Genomic DNA, 18,538 nt, shown 5'->3' on the forward strand with positions numbered 1-18,538 from the left:
AATGCCCCTTGCATAACAAAAAGATGGGTTTATTTACCAAAGTCATTGGCATAGTCCTATGACTGGGGAGTCATCTGATTCTCATACATGTAATGAGTTAACTGGGACTTTTCTATAAAGTAAGTAGGGACAGAAAGAGTGTGAGGACAAGAATGGTCTTAGTACTTATTGACTGTTCATGGCCCAAACAAAGAAGCCCATGATCTTCAAAGCTTATGGGTTCCTGATCAGTAGAGTAAGCTGGAAGAGTCAGAAACTGGGCATCCATCATAAGGTGAACGAGATTAAGCGACATCAAAGCCAACAGGTGCTTCCTCTCCACTCCCTTGCATCTTCCTTTCTTCTGTCTTTCCTCTCTTCCTTCTTTTTATCCTAAGACTTTGTGTTGTCTAAGCCGTTCCAATGCTTTAATATTTCAGTGTATATTTGCTATATTTTACCCCTAAAATCTTGTGGTCTTCTCCCAGCTTTGTCTATGATCTTGACCTCTTCTCTAAATAAACAATACTGCTCACCTAGAAAAATGTCCAAAGTGATCCATATGTCTTAATTGAGAGAGAGAGAGAGAGAGAGAGAGAGAGAGAGAGAGAGAGAGAGAGAGCTCCAAATATAGCCCACAGTGGCCTTGAACTTACTGTGTAGCTGACAATGATATTGATGACCTTGGACCTTTCTGCTTCTACTTTCCCACAGTTGGGCTTACAGGCTTATGTTACAATGCCCTTTATAGACAATGCTAGGAATAAAACTCGGTCTCATTGATGATAGACCAGCACTATACCAGGTAACCTCCATTCCACACCCACTCTCTTGTTGATTGAGACTGTAATAAGCATATGACTTGCCTTAAATTGATGTTTCTTAATTTAACTCCACTACACTTCTTACAACCAGACTCTTGGGGCAAAATTTAGATTTTCTTTTTTATCTGCATTTCATGTATTTTTTTTTAAACTGTATTGCTAGGATTTCAGTGGGATGCATGGAAAAATTACTTTGGACAAAGAAAAAATACTAGATGTCACCATTGAGCCAGACTTATGACTTTTGGCTTTCAACTGAGATTCAATGCATTAGTCAAGCTGAAAGAAAGTTATACTATTCTAGAAGAGATTGGTTATGGCTCATTAATAGTTAATACAAAATGGATAACATGTATTATCAGGCATATGCCAACTCTCCCTTTATCCACCTAAGTATTAACGAATTTGGGTCATAAGGCATAAGGAAGTAGCCAGAAATCCCCTTTTTTACAATACATAGAATTTGAGTGTTTCATTTTATTGGGTATCTATACATACAACAATGATTGATGTACTACTTCCACCGAAGACTTCTATTTTGTAAGTGCATAAAAAATTCTCATTTAAAATATATTCATGAGAAAAATACATGAGACTCCTTATGTGTCCCGTGTATAAAAATGTACTATATTGTACTGATCTGCTGGCTGTGAAGGAAAAACCAATTTTCATGGCTCCTGTCAGTCACATGTGGTTTGGAAATGTTTATGCATTCCAGATGTACTCAGTGTAAACTGGAGAATCATATCCTATTTCCACTGGCTTGCATGCACGCATATAAAACTTGTTTTTCTCACAGTGCCACATGAAAATACATGAAGAACCAGCAGCAGAGATCACAATTAATTAGCTTCCTTCTTGAACTTTCACAGTTATGATGCAAAGGGCAATCCTGATCCTTTGTGTTTGGAGAGGCTGGGACTTCTGCTTTTCTTCGTTGCTTTTCTTCTTCAGCTCTGCTCCATAGGGCATTAAAAACAACTGCCATGCAACATAAATTTCTCATACCTACTATGTGTCAGGTTCTCTACTAGGCACTAAAAAATACTGAGCAAGAGTTCCACTACAGGGAGCCCAGAATTCAATCTGGATAAACACATAGTAAAGAAATTATTACCACACAATGTGGTGGCCACTTTGGTACAATTGACCTAAGAAAACAATGAAGAAGCTTGACAGAGCTTCACAGGATGGGAGTCTCGATGATGCAGTTTGAAATGACAAGGACTGGATGACATTCAAAAGAGTAGGAACATTATGTGCACAGATTCATTGAGAACACATGATTCAAGGACCTGAAAGGAATGCTGTGTGGCTTAAGGCCAGACACAGAGCCGATATGGAAAATAACTTGAAAATACTTGAGAAGGAGGTGATAACTATGAAAGACAATGATATTTTAATAGTATACATCTTGTGTGAAGATTTGAAGATACCTTCTAAGAAGGTATAAAAATTATGGATAAACTAGTTAATGATAAAATTCCCAATATCCACACTGTTTCTCAATATGTTTTGCTTTCTGACACTTAACATAACACCTAGCATCTAGTTACTACTCAGTTAACACAAGCAACAATCACTATATGGAGTAGATGGCCTCTCAGATTTCCCCAGGGGTTTGTGTTTTATACCAGATCATGGGTAGACTCTGATTCATGTCTAGTGAATCAAACATTTCAGAAGTAGTGATCTGCCATTCTTACCATTAGGTTATAAAAATGGCTATGGCTTCCCTCTTGGGAAATGTCTCTCATATCCATCATTCCTGGGCTTCTTTTTCTCTTGGATCATTAGCTACCATATCTAATACACTCAAACAGTTTATGGAGAGTCTTATATGGATCAAACTGAGTCACACGTGTGATTGACCACTGCTCGTATCTATTGGGTATAGCTTTTCTGAGGCTACCAGTTGTCACAGTGACAGAATTCAAAGTGAATTCCCCAACTTCCTTTGAGTATCTTTGGTCAACAGCTCAATCACACCCTCATAAGTGAGCCTAAGCCTATGATAGATCTCTGAGCTGCATCTAAATTTATCACCCTCAGAAACCATTTCATATCAAGGTGTTGAATCACTATATTTTGGTATGGTTTGCTATAGATCAGTAGAAAATCAATATATCCTACTAGCATTATCTACTCTGCATCACTCTCAGAGAAGGCTTCTCATATAACTGGGATGGATGTAGTGGCACTGTGGTATATAATGGAACATCGCTTACAACACTAGTTTTTTGTAATTAGGTTCTGGGTCACCTAGCAGGTGGTCTCACCTCACTTTCTCAGGAAATTTATCTGTTACCCTTTGGTTCCACTGATCTATTAGACCACCGAAAGAATCATTCTATCCAGCCTGTAAAATAGATTGTTTAAAGTGTTCCCTACCTCGAAAAGTAGGTACAGAAATACTTTAAAGTATAACCGTTCTTCTAGCTGCTGCTAAGAATCCAGGGATCTTCATCTGTCTAGATGATAACAATCATGAATGCCCTGAGAAAGGCATATATAGTTGATACATTCCCAATGTCTACATGCGGTCTTGTGATCATGTGATATGCCTTAGTAAGTGATTCTTAAGTTTGCTGTAAACACTGTCCAGGTGGGAACAAGTAAACAAATATAAATTGCTTAGAGAACAATGAGTTTTTGGCACAAAATTTTTGGGAGTTTAAATAAAAATGTTGGTTTAAAGTCAGTGACTTTATATAAATATGCAAAAAAGATGTGAAGACCTTGTAAAGATGTTAAATATTCACAAAAATATTATACTCAACTAAGGAAAGAAGAAGCTATCTGAAAAGCCCAAGTTTGACTTCTAAAAGTTATATTTTGCCTGATTATCAGAGCTTTTTGATAGTTCTTAAATCCATCCTTCCAGTTAATGATTAAGCAACCACTGTATATCACTATGAGCTTACATAATAACAATGCGTTACAGTCACAAGGGCACTGAGAGAAAAGGGGGGAAAGCTAGTTCTGTACCTCTTCCCCTGATGAGTTTGTTCTGCGATGCAGTTACTGGGAACTGAAGAACTGGTCTGGGAGGATGTCCTTAGAGCTACTGCTGAGATACCCACCAGTGGGGATGAAAAATTCAGCAGCATGGCGGAGGTATATTGGGGGTAGACATTCGCATGATGGCTCACATTGATAACCAGTGGATTATGTTGACATGACAGTCCATAGGTTCCTGAAAAGAAATAAGGTAAAGAATACTATTCTGAGACATTCGCTTAGACCCTTGTAGCACCTGTTTATCCTCCCTATAGCTATGTGACATATGCAAGACCACAAACATTTTCAGACGTCAATATCAAACTGACTCCTGAGCCTATTGGAATAGCCACTAGTGGTGCTAAAGAAATAATTCTCAGCTCACCAAGAGAGTGGTTGCTTCCACTGACATCAATCAAGTAAAGGGTCACTGTTGCCTGCTGATGTTCCCCAAGAGTCAGGCCATCAGATGCCAAGAAAATGAAAATTGCTTCTGCAACTCCAGGCCTTTCGAAACACACCTAGGAGTAAGGACACACAGTATGAGCCACTGTCTCTATAGACAAGCAAGGCATGTACCTATCTTATCTCTATAATTCTAGAATAGTTCTTTGCAAGTAAGAACTTTGTTCTTTGCAATGGAAAACACCACAGAGTAAGCACAACAGGATCCAACGTGACAGCAAGCATCAAGATGAGCTCGATGAGATGAAAGAAGATCATCAGTATCTGTGGAGCATCCTTTCTCAAAACTGTTTAATGCCTCTCTTTTATTCACTACAACTTGATTTTGTTTGTTTGCTTATGTGTTTATTTGTTGTTTTGTTTTGTTTTGAGAAAACTTCTCATGTAGACCAGGGTGGGCTCAAATTCACTATTTACCCAAGGATGATCTTGAACTCCTGATTGTCCTGCCCCTATCGTTCAATTACTAGAAGCACAGGAAAGAAAGAACATGCCTGGCTTGGAGCTATCTTTTTAAATTTTTCCAGAGAGCTTTGGCAGAGACAATAGTCCTCTCTATATTAATCAATCCCCTTCGACATTAAAGGAGGGAGTAGACAAGATGATCAATGAGTCACCATCTAGGTAAACTAGCTACTTTCTTCTGATCTGTCTGAAGATGAGACCAGGTATCATAGTTATCCTCCCCACCCATCTCCCTGCCTCCTATACCCTTTTTCAGAACCTCTCCTTTACCAGGAATATATATATATATATATATATATATATATATATATATATATATACACACACACATATATATATGTATACATACATATATATGTATATATATATGTGTGTGTGTATGTATATATATACGTATATATACGTATATATACGTATATATATACATATACATATATTTCTGAGGTGACAGACTTCAATACTGTACAATAATAGCTTTTCACTTCTAATTTCTACTAAGAATGATGCATAAACTTTCCTTCTGCTATGTAGGCATTCCATTCTTTTTATATGGAACTTACAAAGTTGGGTGTGCATTTTAAAAAAGGGTATCTTTTGATTTTTGAGATCATGCTATAATTACATGAATTTCAATTCTTTTTTTTCTCCCTCTGAACACTCTCATATACCCCTCCTTGCTATATTCTTCAAATTCAAGATCTCTCTTTTTTCATTAATTGCATATATAAACAATTGCATATATATTAATGAATATATATATATATATATATATATATATTCAGATTCTGTAGTAGCTCTTTTTCTTAGTCACTGTTTATATATATGTGTGTGTGTGTGTGTGTGTGTGTGCATAACATGCGAAGTATGTATAATGTTACTTGTATAAATGTCTTCAGGGACGGCTACTGTGGCTTTTTCTTGGCTTCTAAGAATGATATAGTTCCGGTATAGAGCATTGCTCACCTAATTGGTAGGACCTCCTCTGAAGTGGCTAAAAGAGTAAAACATGTTTTCCATTTTAACAAGAATTCTTTCTTGTCCACAGACTGGGATTTCCTGAGTCCTGGCAGCATCCTTCTAGGGTTCATTTGAACTACTGGCTTAATTAGGGCTATTTTACGATTTTCAGTGGTCAAAGCAACACAGCTCTTTCCCTTCGTCCTTTCCACCTTTGCGGGAAGGTCCAGCCACACTCTCTTTACACAGTGTCTCCCCCACTCTCTTTTCATTTCCTTTCTTTGAAGTAATAAATATTCCTTCATAACTTCAAAAACACCAAGGCCCATAGGTTACAGTTTCTAAAATGAAGTCCTCTATCCCTGGATGGCCAAAGGCTAGACATAAAACGCATCCAGAGTCTAGCTCAAAGCTCTTGACCCCAGCAGCAAATGACATCAAAGCCTCCTGGGAACTCCCCATAGCCCCTTCCTTTCCATGTACCACAGCAGAGACCTGAGCCTGGAAGACAGCTCTTTTCTTGAGCCAGAAATAAGAGTTTAAAGAGAAGGCCTCAGAACTGAAGATCGAGCTGGCTGCAGCAAAACACAGGGAAGCTCAGTCTTCCAACATGCCAAAGAAGGTAGCAGAGGTAGGATTTATGGTAGGTGTGGGCTTTTCTATCCTGAGGGTCCATACTCAAACCTTCCAATGCACTTTGTGTCTCTTGACAACATAGACTTCTGGTCTGTGGTAGTTTGAATACCAATTCACTCTGAAACTTCTACTCTGTTCTGTGTCAGTGCCTCTGTGTCATGCTTTGTAGGGAGAAGTTAGAGCAGGACTTCCAGGCCACAGATGAAGCAGGAAAACCACAGATGAAACTTATAAGGGGTACACTGTTTAGTTACACAAAGCAAAGAGACAAGATTTGATCAGGTATGGTTGCTGAATCTTGGGCATTTCTTCTTACAGGAAAGATAGGCAAGTTTAATTCTCAAATGAAGCCTGAGTTGCCTAGCAGCAACTAGAAGCACAAAGAGCAAACATTTTATCTCGTAACTATTTGCATCTCAGTAGCAGAGACCAGTCTGAATCTCCACATATATTAATTACCAACCTGGGTTCAGGTAAAGAGAAGCCAAGACTCACTGTTTGAACATAGGGAGAGAGGGAAGGATGGAGGGAGAAACAGAGAGACAAAGACATAGAAACAAGGATATAGAGAGACACAAGCAAATATACAGAGAGACAGAGATGGAGAGAGAGAGAGAGAGAGAGAGAGAGAGAACAGAAACAGGGAGATAGAGCCTGAGCCTGGTAGCTTTTCTTCTTAGACATGTCTTTTCTAACTATGTAATTAAATGATCAACTTCTCCATGAAGGTAGGGTTCCTCTTTCCCACAGCTGAGTAATAGAGGCATTGCTTATATCTCATAGATTCTAGGTAGATTGAATGAAATCAAATAAAAGCAGACAAGATAATACCTATGAATATTAAGGACTCCATGTTCAACCATTCTTATTTCCCCAAAGAAATCTAGTTTGTTCAATAGAAACAAAATCAGAGAAAACACAATTTTAAAATTTTATATACATACATATGTGTGTGTGTGTGTATCATACTTTAATATACAGAGAATTAGACTCTTCTAAAATTTACAGGCCAAAACATTCTGTGAGATTTTATAAATTGGCTTGGGTAATGTGAATTGGTTCTCCAAGTTTGTGTTCCATAGAAACTGTCAATATTTAAGATTAAGTTCTTGGTAGACTATGCATAGGTTGAGTGCCATCCATAAGCTCCACAAAATTAACTGAACTTGGTTCTTATAAAGATGAAAAGCTACAGCTAAATTCCAGAAAGAAGCCAAGATCTTTCAGAAGTGCAAACATAATTTTGAAGTCTGAAGACACTTTATCAATAGTGGGGTATCAAAAAAAATTATCACAAAGAACATTGGAAGAGAAAGCAGAGCAAATAGACCATACAGCAGATATACAGACAGATATGATAATATATAAGTAAGAAGATAGAGGATACATAGGTAAGCAGATGGATGGTAGTGACAGGAAAGAGAGAAGCGATAAGTGGGTAGAGCATGACAGAAGACTGAGACAGGTTTATGACAGATAGATATAGACAGATGTTGATGAGAGGGAAAGACAGCCAGATAGACACAGGGGGAGATAGAGAGAAAATATAGATGCTTTTTATTCAGTGACTGTATATGTACTCCCAAGTTTAACCTCAATCTCTGGCTGCTGAAGAGTAAGATTGGGACAGACTGTCTCTAATGTTGAGCTCTTTGAGTCGCAGAATCCATCTCCAGATTGCCTGCTGGGCACGGACACACTATGCACTCAGGCCGAGTGACTCAACATTTAAGTCAGCCTTTGTGGTATTCACTGGATAGTAGACCCTGAAACTATGCCACAAACTTAAAAATAATCATATTTAAAATAGTTTTGGTTAATCCCTGGCTCTCTCCTTCCCCTGTTTCCTCTTTATCCCTCTATGGAACATTTCCAAATGGGAAAATAGAAATCACAGGTCAGGGAAAACATGCTATCCATACAGCATGAGGACCTGCTTTGCTGGAGTCCTCACCAAACTCAGCAGGCTTTTATACCTACAGGAGATTTTAAAGACTATATATACTCTTAGTACAAAAAGATTTGATTGTTATATTGGAAACAAGGTTTTACCTCAGGTAAAAGCCACTTCAGCAAAGACCACAAAACTCAGAATAAAATTACTTTTAATATTGACTAGACCCTGTGTGCCTTTTGTAGGTAAAAAAAAAAAAATTACCAAATGTTCATGACTTCGGGTGAGCCAATCTAATAATCTTGTCATCAAAGTTTTGACAAGGAAGAGATTAACTCCAAATTGCAAAGAGTCTTTCCCTAAGGTATATATGTAACAGACTGAGGGAGTTTATTTGATGACTAAACTCTACCCATTGAGTTTTCCAGATTGTCTCCAGATCTAGAATGTGACTGTAAAATGAACATAGGACTTTTGAGCCTGTTAGACTTTCTTCTCATGTCTCAACTCCTGTTTATCTTGGTATTGACAAGAATCAAGACCATGCCTTAGTCATCTACTGTACAATAAAGTGGCTGTACAATAAAGAACACAGTCATTATGAATTTATATGCTGCCTTTTCTGTAAGAGTCAGACCAACTTACCACTATGTGTGATTGCTTTTAGGGGTTCCACAATTCATGGTTATATTTAAAAAAAATTAAGCTTTGGCTAGTCAGTGGGAAAGGCTAGGATCTAATCAAGACCAGCTCACTTCCTTCTAGATCATTTCCTCAAGTTCATTATAGGCAAGGCAAAGTCTACGAAGAGTCTTTTAAAAGAGTTCCTCAGACTTCAAAGGAGGAGCAGAAAGGGCCAGAACCACATCTGTAGTAAGTGCAGCTGTGGTGTGTCTCCCACATCACCTCTTTCATGACTGTGTCACTCAGAACAAAGTGAAGTCTCTGTGAAAATTGCCCTTTTGGTGACCTCCTTATATAGGGCCATGCCACTTTCTTGGTGTGTGGTAGGGAGGGGGCAGGAAGCCCATGTCAAGTAACATTTTTGTAAGACTAAGACTGAATAGTGGATTGAGGGTATTCTGAAGAGCCATCGCAGCTTTCAGAGAATCATGGCACTATTTCAGCATCACACCTACAGACTAACCCTAGTTCTTTTCCTCCCCTACACACAGACATCAACAATAGTTCTCAGTAAACTTTACACATGAAAATTTTTATCTCAGAGTATGCATCCCAGGGAACATTCCACCGAAGACAATGTCTGAAAATGAAGAAAAGTGTTATGGAGTGCAGGTAAAAACAGTTCTTATGGAAAACAGCTAGAGATGGTCCTCTTGGAAACCAAATGCAAAAGCAAGGGGAAGTGGGAGAGTGTTGCCCAGCTGGACAAGTGTCCAATCTGCATTAGAAACAACAGATGGCTCAGATGTTTATGGAGTTTAGGGTCTGTTATGTTGCCCTGCTTGGTATAAGCAAATATTCCTTTATAAAAGCAATCAGATTCTAGATTAGTAACAATCAAATAGAAAGGGGAGATAAAGTTTTGCCCTCTGGGGATAAACTGGAAGGTAGAATTTCCCTCTCAGTGTACTAGGTTAGCTTTTTAAGGAAATGAAAATCTTAGTCATCTCTGTTCTCGCATGACTCCTAAGGAATGCCGGTCCACACATTAATGTCCCTAGCAACCGAAAGTTTTTCTTGTGAAGACAATTACTTTTTTATAAATTTCCATTATGCATAGAGAAGTAATCCTGATGTTCTTCAGAAAATTGTCTGTCCTATTAAGCAGAAAATCCTGTTAGTGAGTTCCCACTTGTTTCTACTTGATGGATTGGAAATAGATTTGAGTCATGTTGAGCATCAACTATTTCACTCAATGCTGAGATAACAATCCTCTGTAGCGATGACTTTTCCAACTGCTACACGAATGCAAAGCGAAGGACCTCACGAGAATGCAGCTCCTCAGTTAGCAGAACTGAGTTTCTACATTTTTCACAAGATTTATGGGTATAACAAGCATATTTCATGGGATAAGACTTTGAAGATACCCATTGACGGCTCTATCTTTACCCTTAAACAGTAGTTCAGGATGGTAAATCATGCATCCTATTTGTTCAACTCCTTCTAAAAGTTCACATGCATGTGCAAAGTTGGAAGGAATCATGTAAATATCTCATTGAAAAGAAATTTCAAAAGAAACCTGATGCCCAGCAAGATGACATGTCCACATGAAGTTACTCGAAGGGCTAATAGTAATAACAGAAGTAACAATATCGTGCTTTGGAGTGCGTGTTTTCCTCCAATTTCTAAAGCATCTACTGACTAATTGCTCTATTTCTAGGTAGACTAAAAACTCACTTCACTAGTAAATAGTCACACATATGATCCCATGAACTTTACTCTAACCAAATATTCAAGTTGTGATCAGACTCAGTACCTTCCATACATGTACTTTTTTGTTCAGTCAAATTATGGAACATGGACAGCTTCTAGGATGGTTGAAATAATTTCCAAATAAGTGATTAGTATCTAATTAAAATAATACTTAGAGAGTTTCAAGATTTAGCAAAACCAACCACTATACAAGACGTCTGCTTGAATTGAATATCTAATACACAATATTTTGTTTTAGTATGCCCAAATGATACATGAAAATATTGATGTTACAATATCAGTTGCTATTTATTAAAAACCTAAATTCAACAGGAAAGTTCTTTTTTCCCCTGGATCCCAGTGTTGGAAACATAGACATCCTTGACAAAGCTTTTCTGTGGCAAGAGAAAACTAAGAATAATTGATAACTTTTGACAAACTAATGCAGAGTACAAATTCTTATTATGGCCTGGCACTAATTCCTAAATAAATAAAAACTTGCCATTTAAAGGCTTACTAATAAAATATAGGGCCAAAGGGAGGAGAAAAAAAGACACCCTCTATTAATATCCTAGCTGGCACAATAAAAAGTTGTTATGTTCTGAAAAATCAATGGTATAAACAAATACAATTATGTAAAAAAAAACTAAGGTTTCAAAAACAAATCATAAAGTATTACAAAATCTGTGGAATCAAGTGATAACACGAGGTCTATACATCAAGATTTCTGGGACAAAATTAAAGTAGTAATTATAGTAGAAAAATGATCTACCACCAAAAATAAACTCGCCAATTATTTGGCTAGGAATTATGAACCTCAAGAAAGACCATCAGATTCTGCAATAATCATAGATCAGTGCTTAGCCCATTATCTTCAGAAAGGCTTCAGCTGGCAGCTAATGGGAGCAGAAGCAGATACTCACAGTTAGGCAGAGAGAGACCAAATTGGAAGTGTACATTGGGTCCCTCTCCTTGGAGTTCTGAGAACTCCATGGAGGAAGGGAAGGAAGAATTATAAGAGCCAGAACAGTCAAAAACCAAACCAAACCCAAACAAAAACCAAAAACAAACAAAACAAAAACAACAAAGAACAACAACAACAGAACAACCAAAACCAAACTAAACCAAACTAAACCAAACTAAACCAAACCAAACCAAACCAAACCCAAACCCAAACCCAAACCCAAACCCAAACCCAAACCCAAACCCAAACCCAAAACCAAACCCAAACCCAAAACCAAAAAAAAACCCACAAAAAAACTATCATGTATGAGATCACAAACCCAGAGCCCACAGAATCAACTAAGCAGGGCTCACAGGGGCTCACAGGGGCTCACAGGGGCTCACAGAGACTGAGCCTGCATGGGTCTGTACTAGGTCTCTGCCACGTTTTGGTTACATCTTGGTGTTTTTGTGAGACTCTTAACAGTGGGAATGGGGGTGTCTCTGACTCTCTTGCCTGCTCTTGGAACCCTTTTCCCAACTGGGTTGCCTCATCCAGCCAGCCTTGATATGAGGTTTTGTGCCCAGTCTTATTGCAGGTTGTTATACTGTTTGGTTGATATCCCTAGGAGGCCTGATCTTTTCTGAAGGGAAATGAAGGAACAGTGGATCTTGTGGATCAGGGAGGGAGAGACTGGGAAGAGTCGAGGGAGAGGAAACTGTGATCAGAATGTATTGGGAAAAAAAGAAAGAAAAGAAAAGGAAGAACATTAGTGCAAATCCAGATAATCAAGACAAGAGAATATTATAACAATAAAGGAAGAACTTAATAAAATAGAGAAAAAAAACATAAAAGTAAGGTGAACGAGACTGACTACCACTCCTGACAACACCGGTAGGGTAGATAAGTCTCACATGTAAAAGGAAACGTTGGAAACACCTATCACTAATGGTGTGATACGTATGACCAGGATTGTAAGAGCAATGGACATACATTATGAACAGAGATCAGCACTCCATCTAACCATGTAGAATGAAAATGTCATTTTTCAGAAACACCAAGTAATTCAAAGCTGGAAATGAAGTTGAAACACAGGGTATATTTTTTGAACTGTAAGAAATTCAAATGACAATTAAAAATACTTCCTCAAATAAACCCAGAACTGAGTGGGTTTTTAAAAAGGCATGTTTAGTTGAATTTTGAAGAGATAATCCTAAGTTTACACAAGAGGTTTCATAAAAAGAAAAAAAGGGAAAAACCATACTACCACTTTTATGAGGAATTGTTAAATTGAATGTTCAATAAGAAATATATAAAATATGTCAATAAACTCCAATAGTTCACTCAAAATTTCATAGATAACCCGTATCTAAGATCACTCCTCAAGGAAAAAGCAGTTGGTTTGGTGTCTCAAACACTGTCTACTTGATTCAAAAGGATGACTCAGTGGGACAGAATTACAAGGTTACACTTCTAAAATTACATGGAAACAAAATGTTCATGAATAATAAACTTCAATATTTAAAGATACTGTGCAAAAAAATGGAGAAGGGGAACATGTACAGGTAAATTTGTTTGCACAGTAAAATTCATAGCAATACAATCAATTGTAAATTGCCAATTAAGTGCAATAGAGAGGTCAAAACAGTCTCATGCATTCTTTAGGAGTTGGTACGTAATCAGTGTCACCCTATGAAACAAAGCAAGAATGAACACTTCAGTGGCTGCTATTAGAGAAATTGGCTTGCCATATTTCTTTAAAAGTACTATAAATCTATATGTGAAAAATCCAAGTCTATGCAAGACAAAAGCCAGAACTAAAACTCTAATATAAGAAAAATGAAAAATATTATTTCAATCATGGGGGGGGCAATGAGTGAACTCATTTATATTGTGAATTAAAGAGAAAAAGAATACTAAATGACCAGTAGTTATTGCATAAAGGGACGTTACACCTCACTGTAGTAAGACAAAAATGAAAAGCATGGCAAGATAAGAAATCACTTTACTCTCACTGGTTGACTTAACTTGAGTGACTGATCAGTCCAGGCCCAGCCAGGCTGTGTAGAAACAAGACCCACTCACACTGTCTGGTAATTGCTCAGCAGAGACTAAAGCATGCATTTATATATTGGCTTACATCCTTTGGCACACTCCTGAATCTCCCTGTACATTTACCCAACTGTGATCTTCATTTGTAAATCACTATCATTAAGTGCTATGTATTGCTATTTGATAAAACCATGGAATTCGCCATGGTAATTCTTTGCTGAGGATCCTGTTGGGTTTGGATAGGGATCACAGAGACTCAGATTGTGACTCACACGAGACTGTCTCTCCCTGTAGGATGAATGCCCACTCATTCAGTCAAGCTCTTGTTGAGTTGTTTGACAGCGCTTCCTCACACAGCCCTTCTGAATTCTCTTCATATTTGCTATTAATCATTTCGTTACTTCCACTTCATGAAGAAAATTAGATTCTTTCCTTCAATCACACCTTTCTCTGTAGCTATTTAAGCTCAAGAGCACACTCATTGCTTCTTAAACTTGTTGGAAGCTGACATGATTTTTAGGTGGTCTCTCTTGATTTCGGGTGTGATTCAGCTTGTGAGAAAATGAAATGTTACTCCTTTCATGTTTTACATTTAGCTTCTTTTATATCTCATAAAGTATAAAGGAAAATTCTAGCCACTGACTCAGCTCTGAATTCAAGTCCAGAGAAGAAAAACCAAAACAATCTAATAGAAAATAGCAATCATTTTCTATTCTACTTATTGTTGCTATTCTTTTTTATTTTTACTTTGGTTTACTTTGTCATTTCTCTAGTGATATAAGGGAGGAACGTTGATTATTTTATACCTTTTTTGAATACTGTATAGGTTTTTAAAGATATAAATTCCCCTGCAGGTCTGCTTTGGCTTAAGTACAGCATTCACACAGTTGTTGGTACCATTCTGCTCAAAATGTTTACTTCTCTGACCTATAAATTATTTTTGGAGTTTTAGTCGTTTTAAAATTATTTTCTTCTTTTGGTTTGGTTTATTGAGATAGTGTCTCTCTTAACTTAAGTCAGCCTGAAACTTAAGTTAATTCCCCCAGACTGATCAGAAATATGACAATCCTCCTATTTCTGTCTCCTGACCTACATATTATTTAGCAATACTATTTAATTGCAAAAAACCCAGAGATTTTAAAGGTATCTTATTACTCCCTTTTGGTTTAGTATTGTTGAATTAAAAAAAATCTACTTTCTATTATTTTAATTACAAATGCAATGAGACTTGTTTTATGGTATTCTAGTTTGGTAAATATACTGTGTATAGTTTTCAGTAATTTAGTGTAATGTATCCCTAAATATCAATTAGATTAAGATATTTGATAATCATTTTAAAGTCTTATGTATTTGTCCTGATTTGCTTTTACTTATTTGTTGTATAAATTATTAAAAGACAGATGGTGGAAATTTTAGCTATAGTTACCAATCATAGTTTTGGAAGTTCCTCCAGTAGTTCTATCAACTTCTCAATTTATTGATGTTTAGGATATAGTTTAGGTACTTAATTATCTAACAAGATTGTCAGTCTTTTTTATAAATTGATCGTTTACCATTTTTAAATGTCTCTTTTTTCCTGGTTACTGTATTTTGAAATCTATTCTGCCAAATACTATCACAATACATAATTATTTTACACTTGTGATTTCCACAGTACATATTTTTCACCCTCTTATTTTCAATATCCATGACTTTATATTTATAGGGTATTGCTCATAAACAGTATGTAATTTTAAAATTACAACCTACATTTTTGTGGCTCTCTGAAACAATTTCTACTTAATAAAAATAATTTAGTTGAACTTAAATTCACCATCGTGGGTTTTGTTTTCTCTTGGATAAGTCTTGTCTGTTCTTGGTTTCTCTTTCTCGGCATTCTTGTTGGAAAATCAAATCATTTTTATTCTATTTAGTCTTCTATTTTGACACTTAACATACAGTTACTTGTGTATATGTGCACATTTGTGATTGCTGTGAAGAGTATAATGTGAATCTCCACCCTGTCCCCATCTTCATTCAATGAACTTCACTATCTCAGAGCTAACGCAAGGATCTTTAGTGCATTTTCCATTCACCTCTGCTTTGTCTTTTGTGACAACACAGGCAGAATGCTATGAACCCATCAGTCATGTTACCCAGATTCTCTTCTACCCACTCAGTCTTCCTTGTTTGCTGTGCAACAGAAGCTGATTACTCAGATACTCCTTAATATGTCTCCTGAGTACTGAACTCCATCTTGGAACTTGCTTTCTAGAGAATTCATCTGCCCAGTCAAAGAATAGCTAGAGATTTCATCCACCATTGGAAATCACCGACGTGATTTTCACTCAGACTCTAGCCAGTCCATCTTCTCAAAGTACTTCCAAGATGAAGTGCTTGCCTCCATTTTTGGCCTCTGTCATCTTTTCTTTGTCATTCTATCCACAATCCTCTATATTCATTTTTGTCTCTTGTCCTGAGCATATAGAGTGTTCCCAAATACTAAGTTCTAACACCCGTCATTTACTTGTGCAATCATCAAACATTTTTTTAACAGAACATGAAGGCTTTGTCTGGAACATATGTCCACAAGTAAACATGGCTTCTGTCCACAAGCCCTATATAGTTCTTAAGACAGAGAAACAGACACTTAACTAGAAATAAAACAATGACTTGTGCAAACACTGTGGTGGAAAGGAGCGCAGAGGAAGAAGTGTGACTGTCATAGCTAAGACTTTGGAGCAAAGTCCATGAAAGACTCAGATTTATAAAGAAAATGATTTGACCTAAGTTTTTATGGGGAATTATGTATTTATCAGGGAGACAATGTGGAGGTGGCATTACCAGAGAAGAAAAACCTTCTTTCTGCAAGTTATAAATATATAAAAATCCTGGCACGTTCCTACACTGAAAGCATTCTGTTACAACTAAAAAGATTAGAGTTGTGTGTACATGCATGCATGTGTGTGTGTGTGCACATGTGCCCAAGTGTATGCAGACACACATAAAGAAATATGGAAGATTAGAGAAATAGAAAAATTCAGCTTAAGATAAAGCTCATGTTTATTGTCCTATGATCAGTCAGGACATTTCAAGTCTATACACCAAGCTGAAAATAGTAATTAATTCATGTTTGAATTCTCCCAAAATGCAATATACTGATCACACAGAGTATTGTTTATTACATAGACTTAATAAGTGGATGTTGGGGTGGGAGACATGGCTCAGTCATTAAAGTATTTGCTGCACAAACATGAGGACTTGAGATTGGATCCCAGCACCCATGGTAAGAGCCAGGTGTGGTGATACACATCTGTAATTCATGCACTGAAGAGACAGAGACAGGAGCTCATTGGCCAGTCAGCAGCCTGGTTTACGGGTGAGCTCAGATTTAGTTAGTGATGCTATATAAAAAAAAAAAGACGAAGAGTGACCAAGGAGGATATATGGTCTCCACAAACATAAGCACACATGCACACTTACATACATAAGCATATACATGGGCATGTATACACACAAACACATACATGCATTTTTTCATGGTGCATAAGACTTTTAAGCTTGATTCTCAACCTGCTTTGATTAAGAAACACTTAGATTAAAGCAGACTATTGCACATAGCTGTGAGACGCTTTCCACCAAGGATTGACTGAGGAGATAGCACTTGCCTTGGAGTTGAATGACATCATCCCATGTGCTGGGATAGTGAAGGTAAAAAGAACAAAACAGGAAGACATCACTATCACAGATATTCTTTCTCTGCTTCCCATCTGTGTGTGAACTGCCCTGCTCTATCAGACCATCCCTTGGTTCCAGGACAGACTAAACCCTCTTAATCTAGAACTAAAATTAGCCCCTTCTTCCACTGTTTGCATCCGACATTTTGTCAAAGTAAAAAGCCTGAATAACGTAGTGCTGAAATAAGATAAACAGTCACAGATATTGTTAGTAGCAGCTAGAAACATGATGTAGACTAGGGGATAACACAGTGCAGCCCACAGGCCAATTCGGACCCAGTGCCTATTCCCATAAAGCTGTGATCTAAGATAAATACTTTTCAAATAGTTGAAAACAAAAACAAACATAATATGAAAAGTATATAAAACTTCAAATTCTGTTTTCAAATGGACAATTTATATACACAGGTTTACATAGTTTCTAACTTCATGATAATAGCTATGCTAAACATTTATGATATGGGTTGTGTGTCCCATAAACTTAAAATATTTTATAAGTGGTTCTTCATAGAAAGTGTCTCTTAATTTCTGTTAAGGAAAGGAAGGACCATAGCCTATGGGATAAACTGGATTTGAATCTTAATCCTATATATGCTTTTACTACTTATATCATACAAATGCTTAGCATCTCTGAATCTTAAAATAATCAGTTTTGAAGTGTGTAAAATAAATACTATGTGGAACAGAATTTATTTCACCAATTGTTTTTTTCCTTTTCACATGGTGTTAGGGATATTTATCTGAGATCTCACCAATCAAATATACATTGCATGTCTCACTAGAGATTCATGTTCAATGTTTAGCTAGTTGACAGCAAACAAAGCAAAGAAAGAAATTATGGTTAGCAGGCTTTAGACTTGTGCAGAATGGATTTCCAGGCAAGTGGTCCATAATTCATAACTGATGTGGAGGGCCCTGGTTTTTAAAATACTGTGAACATGTTGTGGTTTCTGTTAGGATTGATAGCTAGTCCAGCCCAAGTGAGATCATTTCAAACTGGAGACAGTTTAAAGCCATAGAAAGGAACATGAATATCTGATATTGCATATGGTGACTGACTCCTTGGGAACCAAACAAATGGTTATTAAGTATCTGTATCTCAGATGGTTTCATTTGTTTCCTATATAGTTTATATTCAAAGCACTTTCTTAAGGAATCCATGTCTTCTGTGACTCCTCCTGCTAATGCATGGACAGTTTGACAAAAAATTGAATTGATCGTCTCACCTAGA

General features: G+C 37.0%; 1 protein-coding gene across 1 annotated transcript in view; it reads right to left on the reverse strand.

Moving 5' to 3' along the window:
- The window catches only part of Pappa2 (pappalysin 2), a 230,674-nt gene that overhangs the window by 92,157 nt on the left and 119,979 nt on the right, over positions 1-18,538 (reverse strand). The window contains exons 12-13 of the mRNA XM_028760041.1: positions 4,189-4,324; positions 3,792-3,999 (exon numbers count right to left, since the gene is read on the reverse strand). Of these exons, the coding sequence (XP_028615874.1) occupies positions 3,792-3,999; positions 4,189-4,324 (344 nt within the window). The remainder of the gene's footprint in view (positions 1-3,791; positions 4,000-4,188; positions 4,325-18,538) is intronic.

The sequence above is a fragment of the Grammomys surdaster genome, unplaced genomic scaffold, assembly GCF_004785775.1.
Source record: "Grammomys surdaster isolate TR1022 unplaced genomic scaffold, NIH_TR_1.0 130, whole genome shotgun sequence".
NCBI lineage: Eukaryota > Metazoa > Chordata > Mammalia > Rodentia > Muridae > Grammomys > Grammomys surdaster.